The following is a 19,204-nucleotide window of genomic DNA, read 5'->3' on the forward strand; positions in this document are numbered from 1 at the left end:
GGCACTATGGGACAATTTAGCATGGCCAATCCACCCTAACCTGCACATCCCTGGGCACTATGGGACAATTTAGCATGGCCAATCCACCCTAACCTGCACATCCCTGGGCACTATGGGACAATTTAGCATGGCCAATCCACCCTAACCTGCACATCCCTGGGCACTATGGGACTATTTAGCATGGCCAATCCACCCTAACCTGCACATCCCTGGACACTATGGGACAATTTAGCATGGCCAATCCACCCTAACCTGCACATCCCTGGACACTATGGGACAATTTAGCATGGCCAATCCACCCTAACCTGCACATCTTTGGACTGTGGGAGGAAACTGGAGCAACTGGGAAAAAACCCAGACAGACAGTGACCTGAGGCTGGAATTGAACCTCAGTCCCTGGTGCTGTGAGGCAGCAGTGCTAACCACTAAGCCACTGTGGCATTGCTGAGAATCCAACCTTATTCAGGTTACCTTATTCAGGTTTGTGGGTGGCACAGTGGTTAGCACTGCTGCCTCACAGCACCCGAGACTCGGGTTCAATTCCCAACTCAGGCGACTGCAAACTCCACACAGTCATTCTCCCCGTGTCTGCGTGGGTTTCCTCCGGGTGCTCCGGTTTCCTCCCACAGTCCAAAGATGTGTGGGTCAGGTGAATTGGCCATGCTAAATTGCCTGTAGTGTTAGGTAAGAGGTAAATGTGGGGGTATGGGTGGGTTGCGCTTCGGCGGGTCGGTGTGGTCTTGTTGGGCCGAAGGGCCTGTTTCCACATTGTTAGTAATCTCATCTAATCTACCTGTGTCGTCGTGGGGAGCAGGTTCCTCTTTCTAGGCCAGTCAGTGCCTGACTGAAGTACGGGTGAAAATGAGGTGTGGACTTGGAAGGAGTCCCAAGGCGAGTTAGATGCTTGAGAGAGAGAGTGCCAAATCTGACCCTTCTTCTGAACTCTTGTGGAAAACTCCACAGGCTCTCCCACTCTCTGGGTGAAGATATTTTTCCTCATCTCAGTCTGAAATGGTCTACCCTCTGTCCTTAGACTGTGACCCCCTGGTTCGGAACTCCCTGGTCATCGGGAACATCCTTCCTGTGTTTACCCTGTCTAGTCCGGTTAGAAGTTTCTCTGAGATCTTCTCTGAGTGAATATAATCCTAACTGATCCAGTCTGTCTTTATACATCAGCCCTGCCATCCCAGGAATCAGTCTGGGAAACCTTTGCTGTACTCCCTCCATCACCAGAACATCCTTCCTCAGATAAGGAGACCCACACTGCACACAATACCCCAGGTGTGGTCTCACCAAGGCCCTGTCCAACTGCAGCAAGACATCCCTGCTCCTGTACTCAAACCCTCTCACTATCCCATTGACCTTCGCCACCTCCTGCTGCCCCCTGCAGGCTGACTTACAGTGACTGGTGTACAAGGGGACCCCGGGCTCACTGCACCTCCCCCCTTTCCCAATCTCTCGCCACTCAGAGAATAATCCACCTTCCTGCTTAATGTGGGTAACCTCACATTTATCCACATTAAGCTGCATCGGCTATATATGTGTCCATTCACTCAATGCGTCTGTAGAAGACGTTAAAAGACATTCACTGGCTCAATAGAGAGACACTAATTCCTTTGATTGGGGTGGGGAGGGGAGCAGGAAGTCCTCATCAAGGGGCAGATCTATAAATCGAGGTCGAGGCCCAGTGAGGAAGGGGAGCTGGGTGGCATCAACTGAAAACTCCAAAACGAAAATGGATTAGGTTGCCATCGGGCCTAGGTGGGAGCAAGTGGCAAGATGTGTGGAATGGGGTTAGATTGGGATTAAGGTTTAGATTTAAAATTTATTGTCTTGTGTGCTCAAGTACAGGAGTACAGTGAAAAGTGTCACCATTCCCGGTGCCAAAAGTACAAAATCCTAGGTACAAGATGAGAAAAATAAAACACTCAAGCTTAGGTAATGTGATCTCCGCTGAAAGGTTCCTCACCACAGTTTGGTTTTAGTACAAAGTAGGAAAATAACATTCAAAAGTAAACATGACTTTGTTACGGGTTCAGTCGGAATTGAACAGCAGGAGAGTTTGGGGGCTGGAATTGTTGCTTAATTACTGTTTCGACACAAGTTCACTTACCGTTTATCGAGGTCCTCCTCGCAATCTCCCACAGTACAAGACCGAATGCCCAGATGTCTGTCGCTTTATATGACTCGAAGCTGTTGGTGCGGATTGTCTCATCCAGCACCTCCGGAGCCATATAGCGCTTGGTCCCGACTTTGGGATTGTTTCCGACGTCCAGGAAGTCATTGTTCTGGGAGTGGATGACTGCTAAGCCTGGAAGGAGAAAAGATCACAGTGAGTCGGTCAGCCGAACAAAACATAGACAGGCACAGAAACAGGCGGAGTGAATGCTTGAAGCTGCAAAGGGCTCCATCCCAAGCACACTGTTGAAGGAGGTGTCGAGGGCAAATGCCCCTCCCAGCAATCGGGGGATCTGAGCTGGTGAAGTGGAGAACCAGGGACACCCCCAGTCAGCATTCACAAGGATCTGATCTTCTGTGCCCACTCCCAGCACTGCTTCCCGTTCACTCAGACCATTGTCCGGTCCCACCTCACCATTCCCCGTCTCCCACTCCCATCACGGAGACCTGCATAAATACCATCCCCCAGCCCCAAAACACCCCTGCCCCTGCCCCTGCCTCTGCCCTACATCCCCTCAAATCCCCCCAAACCCCCTCCTGCTGCTGATTGGCTACTGAGTTCATGCAGGCATCTTCATGCTGATTGGATAGTGATTGGGCATGGGCTATTTGCTGCTGATTGGCTATTGATTGCCTACAGGCAGCTTGCTGCTGATTGGCTATTGGTTGCGTACAGGCATCTTGCTGCTGATTGGCTATTGATTGTGTACAGGAATATTGCTGCTGATTGGCTATTGGTTGCGTACAGGCATCTTGCTGCTGATTGGCTATTGATTGTGCACAGGAATATTGCTGCTGATTGGCTATTGATTGCGTACAGGCATCTTGCTGCTGATTGGCTATTTGCGCACAGGAATATTGCTGCTGATTGGCTATTGAGTACAGGAATATTGCTGCTGATTGGCTATTGAGTACAGGCATCTTGCTGCTGATTGGCTATTGGTTGAGTACAGGCATCTTGCTGCTGATTGGCTATTGATTGCGCACAGGCATCTTGCTGCTGATTGGCTATTGGTTGAGTACAGGCATCTTGCTGCTGATTGGCTATTGATTGTGCACAGGAAGATTGCTGCTGATTGGCTCTTGATTGCATACAGATATATTGCTACTGATTGGCTAATGATTGCTTACAGGCATCTTGATGTTGATTGGCTATTGATTGCCTACAGCTGAAAATGTGTTGCTGGAAAAGCGCAGCAGGTCAGGCAGCATCCAAAGAACAGGAAATTCGACGTTTCGGGCATAAGCCCTTCTTCAGGAATCCTATTGATCGCCTACAGGCAGCTTGCTGCTGATTGGCTATTGATTGTGTATAGGAAGATTGCTGCTGATTGGCTATTGATTGCATACAGATATATTGCTGCTGATTGGCTATTGATTGCGTACAGGCGTCTTGCTGCTGATTGGCTTTTGATTGTGCACAGGCATTTGCTGCTGATTGGTTTTTGATTGCATACAGATATATTGCTGCTGACTGGCTAATGATTGCGTACAGGCATCCTGCTGCTGATTGGCTTTTGATTGCTTACAGGCATCTTGTTGTTGATTGGTTATTGATTGCCTACAGGCAGTTTGCTGCTGATTGGTTATTGATTGCCTACAGGCAGCTTGCTGCTGATTGGCTATTGATTGCCTATAATCATCTTGCTGCTGATTGGCTAATGATTGAGCACCGGCATCCTGCTGCTGATTGGCTTTTGATTGCTTACAGGCATCTTGTTGATTGGCTTTTGATTGCCTACAGGCAGTTTGCTGCTGATTGGCTATTGATTGCCTATAGTCATCTTGCTGCTGATTGGCTATTGATTGCGTGCAGGCATCTGGCTGCTGATTGGCTTTTGTTTGCATACAGGTATATTGCTACTGATTCACTAATGATTGCGTACAGGCATCCTGCTGCTGATTGGCTATTGATTGTGCACCGGCATTTTGCTGCTGATTGGCTATTGATTGCGTACAGGCATTTGCTGCTGATGGGCTATCGATTGTGCACAGGCATTTGCTGCTGATTGGCTATTGATTGTGTACAGGAATCTTGATGCTGATTGGCTATTGATTGAGTAAAGGCATCTTGATGCTGATTGGCTATTGACTGTGTGCAGGAATCTTGCTGCTGATTGGCTATCAATTGTGCACTGGAAGATTGCTGCTGATTGGCTATTGATTGCGTCCCGGCATCTTGATGCTGATTGGCTCTTGATTGCGCACATATATATTGCTACTGATTGGCTAATGATTGCTTACAGGAGAAAGTGAGGTCTGCAGATGCTGGAGATCAGAGCTGAAAATGTATTGGTGGAAAAGCGCAGCAGGTCAGGCAGCATCCAAAGAACAGGAGATTCGACATTTCGGGCATAAGCCCTTCTTCAGGAATCCTATTGATCGCCTACAGGCAGCTTGCTGCTGATTGGCTATTGATTGTGTATAGGAAGATTGCTGCTGATTGGCTATTGATTGCATACAGATATATTGCTGCTGATTGGCTATTGATTGCGTACAGGCGTCTTGCTGCTGATTGGCTTTTGATTGTGCACAGGCATTTGCTGCTGATTGGTTTTTGATTGCATACAGATATATTGCTGCTGATTGGCTAATGATTGCGTACAGGCATCCTGCTGCTGATTGGCTTTTGATTGCTTACAGGCATCTTGTTGTTGATTGGTTATTGATTGCCTACAGGCAGTTTGCTGCTGATTGGTTATTGATTGCCTACAGGCAGCTTGCTGCTGATTGGCTATTGATTGCCTATAATCATCTTGCTGCTGATTGGCTAATGATTGAGCACCGGCATCCTGCTGCTGATTGGCTTTTGATTGCTTACAGGCATCTTGTTGATTGGCTTTTGATTGCCTACAGGCAGTTTGCTGCTGATTGGCTATTGATTGCCTATAGTCATCTTGCTGCTGATTGGCTATTGATTGCGTGCAGGCATCTGGCTGCTGATTGGCTTTTGTTTGCATACAGGTATATTGCTACTGATTCACTAATGATTGCGTACAGGCATCCTGCTGCTGATTGGCTATTGATTGTGCACCGGCATTTTGCTGCTGATGGGCTATTGATTGCGTACAGGCATTTGCTGCTGATGGGCTATCGATTGTGCACAGGCATTTGCTGCTGATTGGCTATTGATTGTGTACAGGAATCTTGATGCTGATTGGCTATTGATTGAGTAAAGGCATCTTGATGCTGATTGGCTATTGACTGTGTGCAGGAATCTTGCTGCTGATTGGCTATCAATTGTGCACCGGAAGATTGCTGCTGATTGGCTATTGATTGCGTCCTGGCATCTTGATGCTGATTGGCTCTTGATTGCGCACATATATATTGCTACTGATTGGCTAATGATTGCTTACAGGAGAAAGTGAGGTCTGCAGATGCTGGAGATCAGAGCTGAAAATGTATTGGTGGAAAAGCGCAGCAGGTCAGGCAGCATCCAAGGAACAGGAGATTCGACATTTCGGGCATAAGCCCTTCTTCAGGAATGATTGCTATTGATTGTGCACAGGCATCTGGCTGCTGATTGGCTGGTGATTGTACACAGGGTCTTGCTGCTGATTGGCTATTGATTGTGTACAGGAATCTTGCTGCTCATTGGCTATTGATTATGTATATACATCTTGCTGCTGATTGGCTATTGATTGGGTACAGGAACTTGCTGCTGATTGGCTATTGATTGCATACAGCCATCTTGGTGACCAGTGACATCCAGGTATCTTGCTGTTGTTTGCTATGATTTCCATTCCGCTAACCAATGTTTCGTCCTGAAAGATGGTTACATATTTTTCCCAAAATATACACTTGGCAAGGAAAGCTGTGGCATCATTCGACTGAGGTCAAGAAAGAGGCTGCATTGAAATAGCCCCTCCTCACATTTCACAGTAAGTAACCACGCGTTGCAATGATGAGCAATTTTGGATCTGCTGACAAAACGTATCAGCCATTTTGAGCACAGCAGCAGTGACTGAGTGATATTGTCAGAGGGAGGGATGTTGGTCAGTACACCAAGAGTGCGACCTGATATTTTCCAAACACTGCTGCAGGATTTCTAGGAGGTAGCTGAGGCCATGAAATGGGGTGACATTGCTTTGATTTTAATATTTTACCTGAGAGACAACAACTCTGATCACCATCATCCTCTCGCCATGGCACTCTGCTTACATCTGGAGTGGGGCTTGAATTTGAAACCACAACGCTATTGACATCACTTGGTTGGCAATTATGCCCTGAGTATCGCACACTCATCACCAAGTGGTTAAAGAAAATTGCTGGTGTCTGGGAATCATTTGAAGGCCACGGAAGGGAAGTGAATAAGGAAAATTAAAACCACTAAGCCAAAATATATTTCTTTCAAGTGGTTTTGGACATTATTAGGCAATCCATCTGTGTGGAACGGTGTCACTCTGTGTCCGCAAATACCATTTTAGGGAATGATAGAGCAGACCACTAGGCCACAGGCTCAGGCGTATGAGTTGGCTGAAGGAACGTCAGCCGTTGAAGAGGGGAGAGGGATTTAGCCTGTCCCCGGTCATTATTTAGTGAAGTAAAGATGCAAATTACAAGCATGGGCAGAATTCATTTGCCAACATCCACTCCCCTTATTGGTTACCGGGGGGAATTGACAGCGAAGAGGAAAATGGTGAGGCCTTGTTCAGTCAGACCTGCGCAAAACCCTCTCCCAACCGACAGAGCTAAAGACTGATTGGTACAGGCAGGGAAGTTCAAGACAGAAGAAAGATCAGTAACAGCAGAGGGGTAAGATTCCTGAGAAACTGGGCCAGGTGGAAGGTTTGGAGGTTAAATCCTGTCAGACCACATGGTTTGTTTTTTTTTTAGCTGCTTTGACGTCCAGGAGTGAGAGAGACTGGCTAAAGCAGAAGCAGCGCTAAAATTGAAAATGAAAAAAAAACATACCAAGAAACAAAAACAGAAATTGCTGGAGAAACTCAGCAGGTCTGGCAGCATCTGTGGAGTGAGAGAGGAGAGTTTCGAGTCTGGTCACCCTTCTTCAGAGCTAAAAGGTCAGGTTGAAGAGTTATGAAAGAAGGAGGAGAGTGGCACATGGGGAAGCTACCATGCAGGCAGCCCAACTGGGAGGTGAAGCTGGGAGGGGAGGGCGTGAAGTAAAGGGGAAGGAAAGGTGAGCACAATGTTACTTTGTTGCCAGTCCCTGAGCCAGTGAAAGCTCACAGAGAGCATGTAGCTGGTTAGTCGGTGTTACCTAGGTCTGCGATGCAACACTGTTTGTTTCTCTTGACGAGAATGTTTCGGCTTTTGAGGTCTCGGTGAGCGATGGCGGCCTTGCCGGGCGTACCAATGATCTCCGCGTGCAGGTGGACCAGGCCGCTGATGATGGACAGCGCGAGTCTCAGGCAGCCCTCTGTGTCGACCGTGTTACACTGCAGGTAGTCGTACAGCGAGCCGTTCTCATGGTAACGCGTGATGAGCCAGAGCTGGGTACTCGAGTTCCGTGACGTCATGTCCGAGGCGATGAACCCTGGAGGGAAGGGGGGAAACAGCTGGTCAGACTCTCCCGGGGGACGCAGCGGGATGAGCTCTTCCGAATCATCAAGGCCCCAAAATGATGGCGATCAGCACAAAGGGAGCTCAATTCCATTCCGCCGAAATTCACAGACACGTGGAGAAATGAACAGGAACGGGGATAAGCCGCTCGATACAGACGGGAATACATAGGAATAAGGAGTAGGCCCCTCGATACAGACGGGAATGCATAGGAACAGGCACTAGGCCCCTCGATACGATGGGAATACCTAGGAACGTGGAGTAGCCCCCTCGATACAGACGGGAATACATGGGAACAGGGACTAGACCCCTCGATACAGACGGGAATACATAGGAAGAGAGAGTTGGCCCCTCGATACAGACGGGAATACATAGGAACCGGCACTAGTCCCCTCGATACGACAGGAATACATAGGAACGTGGAGTAGCCCCCTCGATACAGACGGGAATACATGGGAACAGGGACTAGACCCCTCGATACAGACGGGAATACATAGGAAGAGGGAGTTGGCCCCTCGATACAGACGGGAATACACGGGAATGAATTGACTAATGCCGCCTGGCTCAATCATGACCTTCATTGAAGGAATCTGAAATTTACCTGGTTTGGCCTACCCACCTACTCCAGACCCACAGCCAATGTGGTCGACACCTACCTGGTCTCCAAGGGACAAAATTAGGGAAGGGCGATAAATTCTGGCCCAGCCTGTGACCCACATGTCCCTCAGAAGAATGAAGGAAAATGCGGTGATTGTGATTGCAGGATGGAGCGATGGGGAGAAAGAGCTCCCTTCAGGCCTTGGCCAATTTTCTGAAGGAGTTACCGAGAATATTGTCATGTCGCAACAGTATCGTGTTGTAGATCTCGGTCTCTCGAAACCAGGACTGCTCGTCCCTTGAGGAGAAAATCTTGACGGCCACGTTTTCCCCCTGCCACACGCCTCTCCACACCTCCCCGTAGCGACCTTTCCCTGGACAAGGCGAAATGGGATGAGAAAGCGGATTAGAGACAGGGAGACTGGCTTTAGCAATGCCCTCACGGAAAGTAGGCCCGTCCTCTGATAAGAAACCGGGCCGTGGAGAGGGGCTCAACTGTGATTAGCTGGACTGAGTACAAGCGTGGGCATGGTGGCTCAGTGGTTAGCACTGCTGCCTCACAGCGCCAGGGACCTGGGTTCGATTCTACCCTTGGGCGACTGTCTGTGTGGAGTTTGCACATTCTCCCCGTGTCTGTGTGGGTTTCCTCCCATAATCCAAAGGTGTGCAGGTTAGGGTGGATTGTCTGTGCTCAATGGTACAGGGATGTGCAGGTTATATTGCCCCGTAGTGCCCAACGACAAGCTGACCGGGTGGGTTAACCATGGGAATGCGGCGTGAGAGGGTAGCGGGGGAGGGTGGGATGCCCTTCAGAGGATTGTTGTGGACCTGATGGACCGAATGGCCTACTGCCAAGCTGTTGGGATTTCATGAAAGCAAGAGTTGTTTGAGTTTGAACTGAACCTGAGAAGGTAGGTCAGTTACGAAAGCGTTCCGGAACGTAAAAAGGAAGGGAAAACGATCATTCCCAGAAGGAGTGCTCGAGGCTGTGATGCCCCGCCCACTCCAGATGAAGAGGCTTCTGACAACTGTCGGTTCCATCATAGAATCGCTACAGTGTGGAGACAGGCCATTTGGCCCAACCACTCCGTGCCGACCCTCTCAAGAGTAACCCAGATCCACTCCCCTAACCTATTATTCTACATTTCCTCCTGACTCATGCCTCTAACCGGCACATCCCTGGGCACTATGGGACAATTTAGCATGGCCAATCCACCCTAACCTGCACATCCCTGGGCACTATGGGACAATTTAGCATGGTCAATCCACTCTAACCTGCACACCCCTGGGCACTATGGGACAATTTAGCATGGCCAATTCACCCTAACCTGCACATCCGTGGGCACTATGGGACAATTTAGCATGGCCAATCCACTCTAACCTGCACACCCCTGGGCACTATGGGACAATTTAGCATGGCCAATCCACCCTAACCTGCACATCCGTGGGCACTATGGGACAATTTAGCATGGCCAATTCACCCTAACCGGCACATCCCTGGGCACTATGGGACAATTTAGCATGGCCAATCCACCCTAACCTGCACATCCCTGGGCACTATGGGACAATTTAGCATGGCCAATCCACCCTAACCTGTACATCCCTGGGCACTATGGGACAATTTAGCATGGCCAATCCACCCTAACCTGCACATCCCTGGGCACTATGGGACAATTTAGCATGGCCAATCCACCCTAACCTGCACATCCCTGGGCACTATGGGACAATTTAGCATGGCCAATCCCACCCTAACCTGCACATCCCTGGGCACTATGGGACAATTTAGCATGGCCAATCCACCCTAACCTGCACATCCCTGGACACTATGGGACAATTTAGCATGGCCAATCCACCCTAACCTACACATCCCCGGGCACTACGGGGCAATTTAGCATGGCCAATCCACCCTAACCTGCACATCCCTGGGCACTATGGGACAATTTAGCATGGCCAATCCACCCTAACCTGCACATCCCTGGGCACTATGGGACAATTTCCCATGTCCAATCCACCCTAACCTGCACATCCCTGGACACTATGGGACAATTTAGCATAGACAATCCACCCTAACCTGCACATCCCTGGGCACTATGGGACAATGTAGCATGGCCAATCCACCCTAACCTGCACATCCCTGGGCACTATGGGACAATTTAGCATGGCCAATCCACCCTAACCCGCACATCCCTGGGCACTATGGGACAATTTAGCATGGCCAATCCACCCTAACCCGCACATCCCTGGGCACTATGGGACAATTTAGCATGGCCAATCCACCCTAACCCGCACATCCCTGGGCACTATGGGACAATTTAGCATGGCCAATCCACCCTAACCTACACATCCCTGGGCACTATGGGACAATTTAGCATGGCCAATCCACCCTAGCCTGCACATCCCTGGGCACTATGGGACAATTTAGCATGGCCAATCCACCCTAACCTGCACATCCCTGGACACTATGGGACAATTTAGCATGGCCAATCCACCCTAACCCGCACATCCCTGGGCACTATGGGACAATTTAGCATGGCCAATCCACCCTAACCTGCACATCTCTGGGCACTATGGGGCAATTTAGCATGGCCAATCCACCCTAACCCGCACATCGCTGGGTACTATGGGACAATTTAGCATGGCCAATCCACCCTAACCTGCACATCCCTAGACACATATGGGACAATTTAGCACGGCCAATCCACCCTAACCTGCACATCCCTGGACACTATGGGACAATTTAGCATGGCCCATCCACCCTAACCTGCACATCCCTGGACACTATGGGACAATTTAGCACGGCCAATCCACCCTAACCTGCACATCCCTGGGCATTATGGGACAATTTAGCACGGCCAATCCACCCTAACCTGCACATCCCTGGGCACTATGGGACAAATTAGCACGGCCAATCCCACCCTAACCTGCACATCCCTGGGCACTATGGGACAATTTAGCACGGCCAATCCCACCCTAACCTGCACATCCCTGGGCACTATGGGACAAATTAGCATGGCCAATCCACCCTAACCTGCACATCCCTGGGCACTATGGGACAATTTAGCACGGCCAATCCACCCTAACCTGCACATCCCTGGACACTATGGGACAATTTAGCACGGCCAATCCCACCCTAACCTGCACATCCCTGGGCACTATGGGACAAATTAGCATGGCCAATCCACCCTAACCTGCACATCCCTGGGCACTATGGGGCAATTTAGCATGGCCAATCCACCCTAACCTGCACATCCCTGGGCACTATGGGACAATTTAGCATGGCCAATCCACCCTAACCTGCACATCCCTGGGCACTATGGGACAATTTAGCATGGCCAATCCACCCTAACCTGCACATCCCTGGGCACTATGGGACAATTTAGCATGGCCAATCCACCCCAACCTACACATCCCTGGACACTATGGGACAATTTAGCATGGCCAATCCACCCCAACCTACACATCCCTGGACACTATGGGACAATTTAGCATGGCCAATCCACCCTAACCTGCACATCCCTGGGCACTATGGGACAATTTAGCATGGCCAATCCACCCTAACCTGCACATCCCTGGACACTATGGGACAATTTAGCATGGCCCATCCACCCTAACCTGCACATCCGTGGACACTATGGGACAATTTAGCATGGCCAATCCACCCTAACCTGCACATCCCTGGGCATTATGGGACAATTTCGCACGGCCAATCCACCCTAACCTGCACATCCCTGGGCACTATGGGACAAATTAGCATGGCCAATCCACCCTAACCTGCACATCCCTGGGCACTATGGGACAATTTAGCACGGCCAATCCACCCTAACCTGCACATCCCTGGGCACTATGGGACAATTTAGCACGGCCAATCCCACCCTAACCTGCACATCCCTGGGCACTATGGGACAAATTAGCATGGCCAATCCACCCTAACCTGCACATCCCTGGACACTATGGGACAAATTAACATGGCCAATCCACCCTAACCTGCACATCCCTGGGCACTATGGGACAATTTAGGATGGCCCATCCACCCTAACCTGCACATCCCTGGACACTATGGGACAATTTAGCATGGCCAATCCACCCTAACCTACACATCCCTGGGCACTATGGGACAATTTAGCATTGCCAATCCACCCTAACCTGCACATCCCTGGACACTATGGGACAAATTAACATGGCCAATCCACCCTAACCTGCACATCCCTGGGCACTATGGGACAATTTAGGATGGCCCATCCACCCTAACCTGCACATCCCTGGACACTATGGGACAATTTAGCATGGCCAATCCACCCTAACCTGCACATCCCTGGGCACTATGGGACAATTTAGCATGGCCCATCCACCCTAACCTGCACATCCCTGGACACTATGGGACAATTTAGGATGGCCCATCCACCCTAACCTGCACGTCCCTGGACATATGGGACAATTTAGCATGGCCAATCCACCCTAACCTGCACATCCCTGGGCACTATGGGACAATTTAGCATGGCCAATCCACCCTAACCTGCACATCCCTGGGCACTATGGGACAATTTAGCATGGCCAATCCACCCTAACCTGCACATCCCTGGGCACTATGGGACAATTTAGCATGGCCAATCCACCCCAACCTACACATCCCTGGACACTATGGGACAATTTAGCATGGCCAATCCACCCCAACCTACACATCCCTGGACAGTATGGGACAATTTAGCATGGCCAATCCACCCTAACCTGCACATCCCTGGGCACTATGGGACAATTTAGCATGGCCAATCCACCCCAACCTACACATCCCTGGACACTATGGGTAATTTAGCATGGCCAATCCACCCTAACCTGCACATCCCTGGGCACTATGGGACAATTTAGCATGGCCAATCCACCCTAACCTGCACATCCCTGGGCACTATGGGACAATTTAGCATGGCCAATCCACCCCATCCTACACATCCCTGGACACTATGGGTAATTTAGCATGGCCAATCCACCCTAACCTGCACATCCCTGGGCACTATGGGACAATTTAGCATGGCCAATCCATCCTAACCTGCACATCCCTGGACACTATGGGACAATTTAGCATGGCCAATCCACTCTAACCTGCACATCGCTGGGCACTATGGATAATTTAGCATGGCCAATCCCTTTGGCATGTGGAAGGACATCAGAGCACCCAGAGGAAGCCCATGCAGACATGGAGAGAATGTGCAAACTGCACACAGACAGTCGCCTGAATTGATCCCGGGTCCCTGGCGCTGTGAGGCAGTGGTGTTACTATAATACTATAAGCGCTGTGTTACTATAATGCAAAATAATACTTAACAGTTTGGGGCACTGTGATATATAAACTCATCTCCTCCCGTCCACATTTAACAGCACAAATGAAGACCATTCTGCCTATCGCAGCTTTGCTAGCCCTTTCCGACAGTAATCCAGAAGGCATCACATAGTGCCGTGCTCTCTCCACAGTATCTGATCTTTCTGGGTTTTGAGTGATAACTCTGACTTTGCGCAGTGATCGATTGCCAGAATTAACCTGGGGGGGGGAGGCTTGCAATCGAAATCTGAGACGCCATTCGCTCACCCTCAGCAGGGAGTGAACACTGCACAGTTTGCACTGACCTACGCACTCGACCAGTGTGATCTGCCGTGCCATAGTTCTCTGGACCAGGAAGGGCAGCCCAGATCCACTCCCCGATGTGCAGGAATGATCGAACAGGTCCTAGGGTGTGACACAAAAAGACATCGCTGTTACTTTTCTGCTGAGAACAGCCCTTACTTGGAACCTGCAAGAACATGACTGCAGTCAGCCTGTGTGCTTCCACTGTCATTGGAAGAGAGCCCACTCTCCTGTCTATCGACAAAACTGAAAGGATGTGGAAGTCTGACATTTTTAAAGCCTTACTGTTTAATGGAACATGGGCATCACCAATATGGTCAGCATTTGTTACCCGGGAGGTGGGCATCACCAACATGGTCAGCGTTTGTTACCCGGGAGGTGGGCATCACCAATATGGTCAGCATTTGTTACCCGGGATGTAGGCATCACCAATATGGTCAGCATTTGTTACCCGGGAGGTGGGCATCACCAACATGGTCAGCGTTTGTTACCCGGGATGTAGGCATCACCAGCATGGTCAGCATTTGTTACCCGGGAGGTGGGCATCACCAACATGGTCAGTGTTTGTTACCCGGGATGTAGGCATCACCAACATGGTCAGCATTTGTTACCCGGGAGGTGGGCATCACCAACATGGTCAGTGTTTGTTGCCTGGGATGTGGGCATCACCAACATGGTCAGCATTTGTTACCCAGGATGTGGGCATCACCAACATGGTCAGCGTTTGTTGCCCAGGATGTGGGCATCACCAACATGGTCAGCGTTTGTTGCCTGGGATGTGGGCATCACCAACATGGTCAGCATTTGTTACCCGGGATGTGGGCATCACCAACATGGTCAGCATTTGTTACCCAGGATGTGGGCATCACCAACATGGTCAGCGTTTGTTGCCCAGGATGTGGGCATCACCAACATGGTCAGCGTTTGTTGCCTGGGATGTGGGCATCACCAACATGGTCAGCATTTGTTACCCGGGATGTGGGCATCACCAACATGGTCAGCGTTTGTTACCCGGGAGGTGGGCATCACCAACATGGTCAGCATTTGTTACCCGGGATGTGGGCATCACCAGCATGGTCAGCATTTGTTACCCGGGATGTGGGCATCACCAACATGGTCAGTGTTTGTTGCCTGGGATGTAGGCATCACCAACATGGTCAGCATTTGTTACCCAGGATGTGGGCATCACCAACATGGTCAGCGTTTGTTGCCCAGGATGTGGGCATCACCAACATGGTCAGCGTTTGTTACCCAGGAGGTGGGCATCACCAACATGGTCAGCATTTGTTACCCGGGATGTGGGCATCACCAACATGGTCAGCGTTTGTTACCCAGGAGGTGGGCATCACCAACATGGTCAGCATTTGTTACCCAGGAGGTGGGCATCACCAACATGGTCAGCGTTTGTTACCCGGGATGTGGGCATCACCAACATGGTCAGCGTTTGTTACCCGGGAGGTGGGCATCACCAACATGGTCAGCATTTGTTACCCGGGATGTGGGCATCACCAACATGGTCAGCGTTTGTTACCCAGGAGGTGGGCATCACCAACATGGTCAGCATTTGTTACCCAGGAGGTGGGCATCACCAACATGGTCAGCGTTTGTTACCCGGGAGGTGGGCATCACCAACATGGTCAGCATTTGTTACCCGGGATGTGGGCATCACCAACATGGTCAGCATTTGTTACCCAGGAGGTGGGCATCACCAACATGGTCAGCGTTTGTTGCCCGGGATGTGGGCATCACCAACATGGTCAGCGTTTGTTGCCCGGGATGTGGGCATCACCAACATGGTCAGCATTTGTTACCCGGGATGTGGGCATCACCAACATGGTCAGCGTTTGTTACCTGGCTGCAATTGTCCTCAAATGCAGTGCCTTGCCCAGCCTTTGCAGAGGGCAGTTAAAAGTCAAATCCGTTGTTGTGGGTCTGGTGTCACGTGTGAGCCAGCCTTCCCACCATAAACGGCATTCGTGAACCCCACCAAAGATCCTCAGACAGCACCTTCCAAACCCACCACCACTTCCATCTAGAAGGACGAGGGCAGCAGATACATGGGAACACCACCCCCTGCAAGTTCCCCTCCAAGCCCCTCACCATCCTGACTTGGAAATATATCCTCGTTCCTTCAGTGTCACTGGGTCAAAATCCTGGAATTCCCTCCCTCAGGGCATTGTGGGTCAACCCACAGCACATGGACTGCAGCGGTTCAAGATGGCAGCTCACCCCCACCTTCTCAAGGGGGGCAATGAGGGACAGGCAATAAGTACTGGGCCCAGGCAGCGGCACCCCACATTCTACAAATGATTACAAAGATGTGATTTTGTTTTAAACTAGCTTCCAATTCCATACTTAGGAATTAGATTTGACCAGTTGCCCTTGTGGGGTTTGAGGCCATAGCCTTCGTGCATTTGGTTGATGCGCTGAATTGCAAACCCGCTGTCATGATATTTGGTCATGGAATCTCAATTCTATAATGTTATTGTTTTCTGGTAATTGTCACTGGGCTAAATGATCATTGATTATCATTAACAACCCGATTTGCTTCACCCATGTCCTTTTGGGAGGAAAATGTGCCATCCTTACCTAGCCGAGGCCTACATGTGACTCCAGGACCGATGGCCAACATGGCTGACTCTTAATTGCCCTCTGAAATGGCCGGGAGAGCCACTCAGTTCAAGGGGCAATTAGGGACGGGACGCAAATGAGGTGTTGCCTGTGTGGCCAACACGGCATGAGGAACCCCTCCCAACCTCCCTCTTCATGATTTGATACGTTACTGATGTGTTCACTCAGCAAGTAACCGTTTCCCAATCTCCCCTCTCAAAGCCTTTTGGAATTCTGGATGTCTCTTCTGGTGCTACTATTCAGCTCCTACGCCTCAGAGAGTCAAAGTTATCGCCTTTTTTTCAAAACTCTCCGTCCTCTGAGTTCTGTCATGCCACTTCTTCCGCGGCCTATTTTGTTGCTGGCGAGAAATTGGAAGACTTACAGTCAACGTGTTGTCTCCGAGCTCAGGTACTCGCAACATCTCTGCCGGGTTTTGCTTTTTGCTCTTCCTGAGGATTGGGGTGATTTGGTATCTGCAGTACTTCTTGTAGATCAGCAGCAGGAAGATAACCAGGACTCCCACCACCACGATTGGAACGATCATCATCGTCACGTGACTGACATTATTGGATGGATTCAGAGGGTCTGAGGAAAGAATCATCGCAAGAGCTCAAAGAGTCGTAGAGACATACAGCACAGAAACAGACCCTTCTGTCCAACCCGTCCATGCCGACCAGATATCCTGAATTCATCTAGTTCCATTTGCCAGCACCTGGCCCATATCCCTCCAAACCCTTCCTATTCACATACCCATCCAGATGCCTTTTAAATGTTGTAATTGTACCAGCCTCCACCACATCCTCTAGCAACTCATTCCATACACACACCACTTCTGTGTGAAAATGTTGCCCCTTAGGTCCCTTTTAAATCTTTCCCCTCTCACCCTAAACCTAAGCCCTGGACTCCCCCACTCCAGGGAAAATACCTTACCTATTTACCCTATCCATGCCCCTCATGATTTTGTAATCCTCTATAAAGTCATCCCTCAGCCTCCGACGCTCTAGGGAAAACAGCCCCAGCCTGTTCAGCCTCTCCCTGCAGCTCAAATCCTCCAACCCTGGCAACATCCTTGTAAATCTTTTCTGAACCTTTTCAAGTTTCACAACATCTTTCCTATAGCAGTGAGACCAGAATTGCACGCAATATTCCAACAGTGGCCTAACCAATGTCCTGTACAGCCGCAACATGACCTCCCAACTCCTGTACTCAATACTCTGACCAGTAAAGGAAAGCATACCAAACGCCTCCTTCACTATCCTATCTACCTGCGACTGTACTTTCAAGGAGCTATGCACCTGCACTCCAAGGTCTCTTTGTTCAGCAACACTCCCCAGGACCTTACCATTAAGTGTGGATTTGCCTTTCCAAAACGCAGTACCTCACATTTATCTGAATTAAACTCCATCTGCCACTCCTCAGCCCATTGGCCCATCTGGTCCAGATCCTGTTGTAATCTGAGGTAACCTTCTTCGCTGGCCACTACACCTCCAATTTTGGTGCCACCTGCAAACGTATGAACCATACCCCCTACTGTTCACGTCCAACTCAAAGGTGTTGAGCGGAAAGAGGAAACATTTACCATCGTCAGCCTTCATGGGGAGTCAACAGACCTCGCAACACTGGAGGCCATTCGTTCCCTCTGATCTGTTCAGTCAGATGAAGGTTGACATGCGTGTGAAGTTTTCCTCTGCCCTGTACCCCTGAACGCCCTTGCCTGTCAAAGCTTGATCAAATCCCAATTTTGACATTTTCAAATGGGCTTCATCCACCCGTGATGGCTTCTTGAGGAGAGAAAGATTCCCTTTTTGTGAAGAAGTTTGTTGCTGACGTTGCCCCTGTAGAGCCTTTGAGACGTTATACGCCTCTTTCTCTGGGTGCATTCCCCCTCCATCGCAAGAGAAATTGGTTTCCTTCGATCTACCTGATTGACTCCTACAATTGGCTTAAACACCATAACATATTCCTTCGTCCTTGCCTCTCCCCCTCGAGGAAACATCCTGTCAGCACAAACCCCGCCAAATCCCCTGATGTGCTTCAATAAGGTCACGGCTTAGACCTCTCAACTCCAGTGGACATGGGTCTCACTTGTCCCCCCTGTTTCCTCATGAAATGACCCCCCCACCACAGGGATTAGTTGAGTTGATCTTCTCTGACATGCTTTGAATGGATTGATGTTGCAGATAGGGAGTGCAGAGTGGTCTCACCAATGTCCTGTACAAACTGCAACTGAACAAAACTAACTTTACATTCCATTCATAGAATCCCGACAATGTGGAAGCAGGCCATTCAGCCCATACTGACCCTCCAAAGAGTACCCCACCCTGTACCTGTACTTCCCATGGCTAACCCACCTAGCCTGCCCACTACAAGACAATTTAACATTTAAAATCTGATTGAAGATTTGTAGCTCGGGTATCCATTGTTGTGGTTCTGCTCGCCGAGCTGGAAGTTTTTGCTGCAAACGTTTCGTTCCCTGGCTAGGGAACATCATCAGTGCTGTTGGAGCCTCGTGTGAAGCGCTGCTTTGATGTTTCTTCCGGTATTTATATTGGTTTGTTCTTGTTGATGGAGTTTGGGGATGAATGCCATGCTTCTAGGAATTCTCTGGCTGTTCTCTGTCTGGCTTGTCCTATGATAGTGGTGTTTTCCCAGTCAAATTCATGTTGCTACCTCTAGTAG

The 19,204-nt window shown here is 49.8% G+C and overlaps 1 protein-coding gene across 2 annotated transcripts in view; it reads right to left on the reverse strand.

Moving 5' to 3' along the window:
* Positions 1–19,204, reverse strand: part of LOC132805816 (activin receptor type-1-like) — a 132,816-nt gene that overhangs the window by 46,683 nt on the left and 66,929 nt on the right. For both annotated transcript variants that reach the window (XM_060821103.1, XM_060821102.1), the window contains exons 5-9: positions 16,908–17,110; positions 13,915–14,014; positions 8,526–8,672; positions 7,400–7,675; positions 2,114–2,311 (exon numbers count right to left, since the gene is read on the reverse strand). In XM_060821103.1, the coding sequence (XP_060677086.1) occupies positions 2,114–2,311; positions 7,400–7,675; positions 8,526–8,672; positions 13,915–14,014; positions 16,908–17,110 (924 nt within the window). The remainder of the gene's footprint in view (positions 1–2,113; positions 2,312–7,399; positions 7,676–8,525; positions 8,673–13,914; positions 14,015–16,907; positions 17,111–19,204) is intronic.

This window comes from Hemiscyllium ocellatum, chromosome X (genome assembly GCF_020745735.1).
Source record: "Hemiscyllium ocellatum isolate sHemOce1 chromosome X, sHemOce1.pat.X.cur, whole genome shotgun sequence".
Classification (NCBI taxonomy): domain Eukaryota; kingdom Metazoa; phylum Chordata; class Chondrichthyes; order Orectolobiformes; family Hemiscylliidae; genus Hemiscyllium; species Hemiscyllium ocellatum.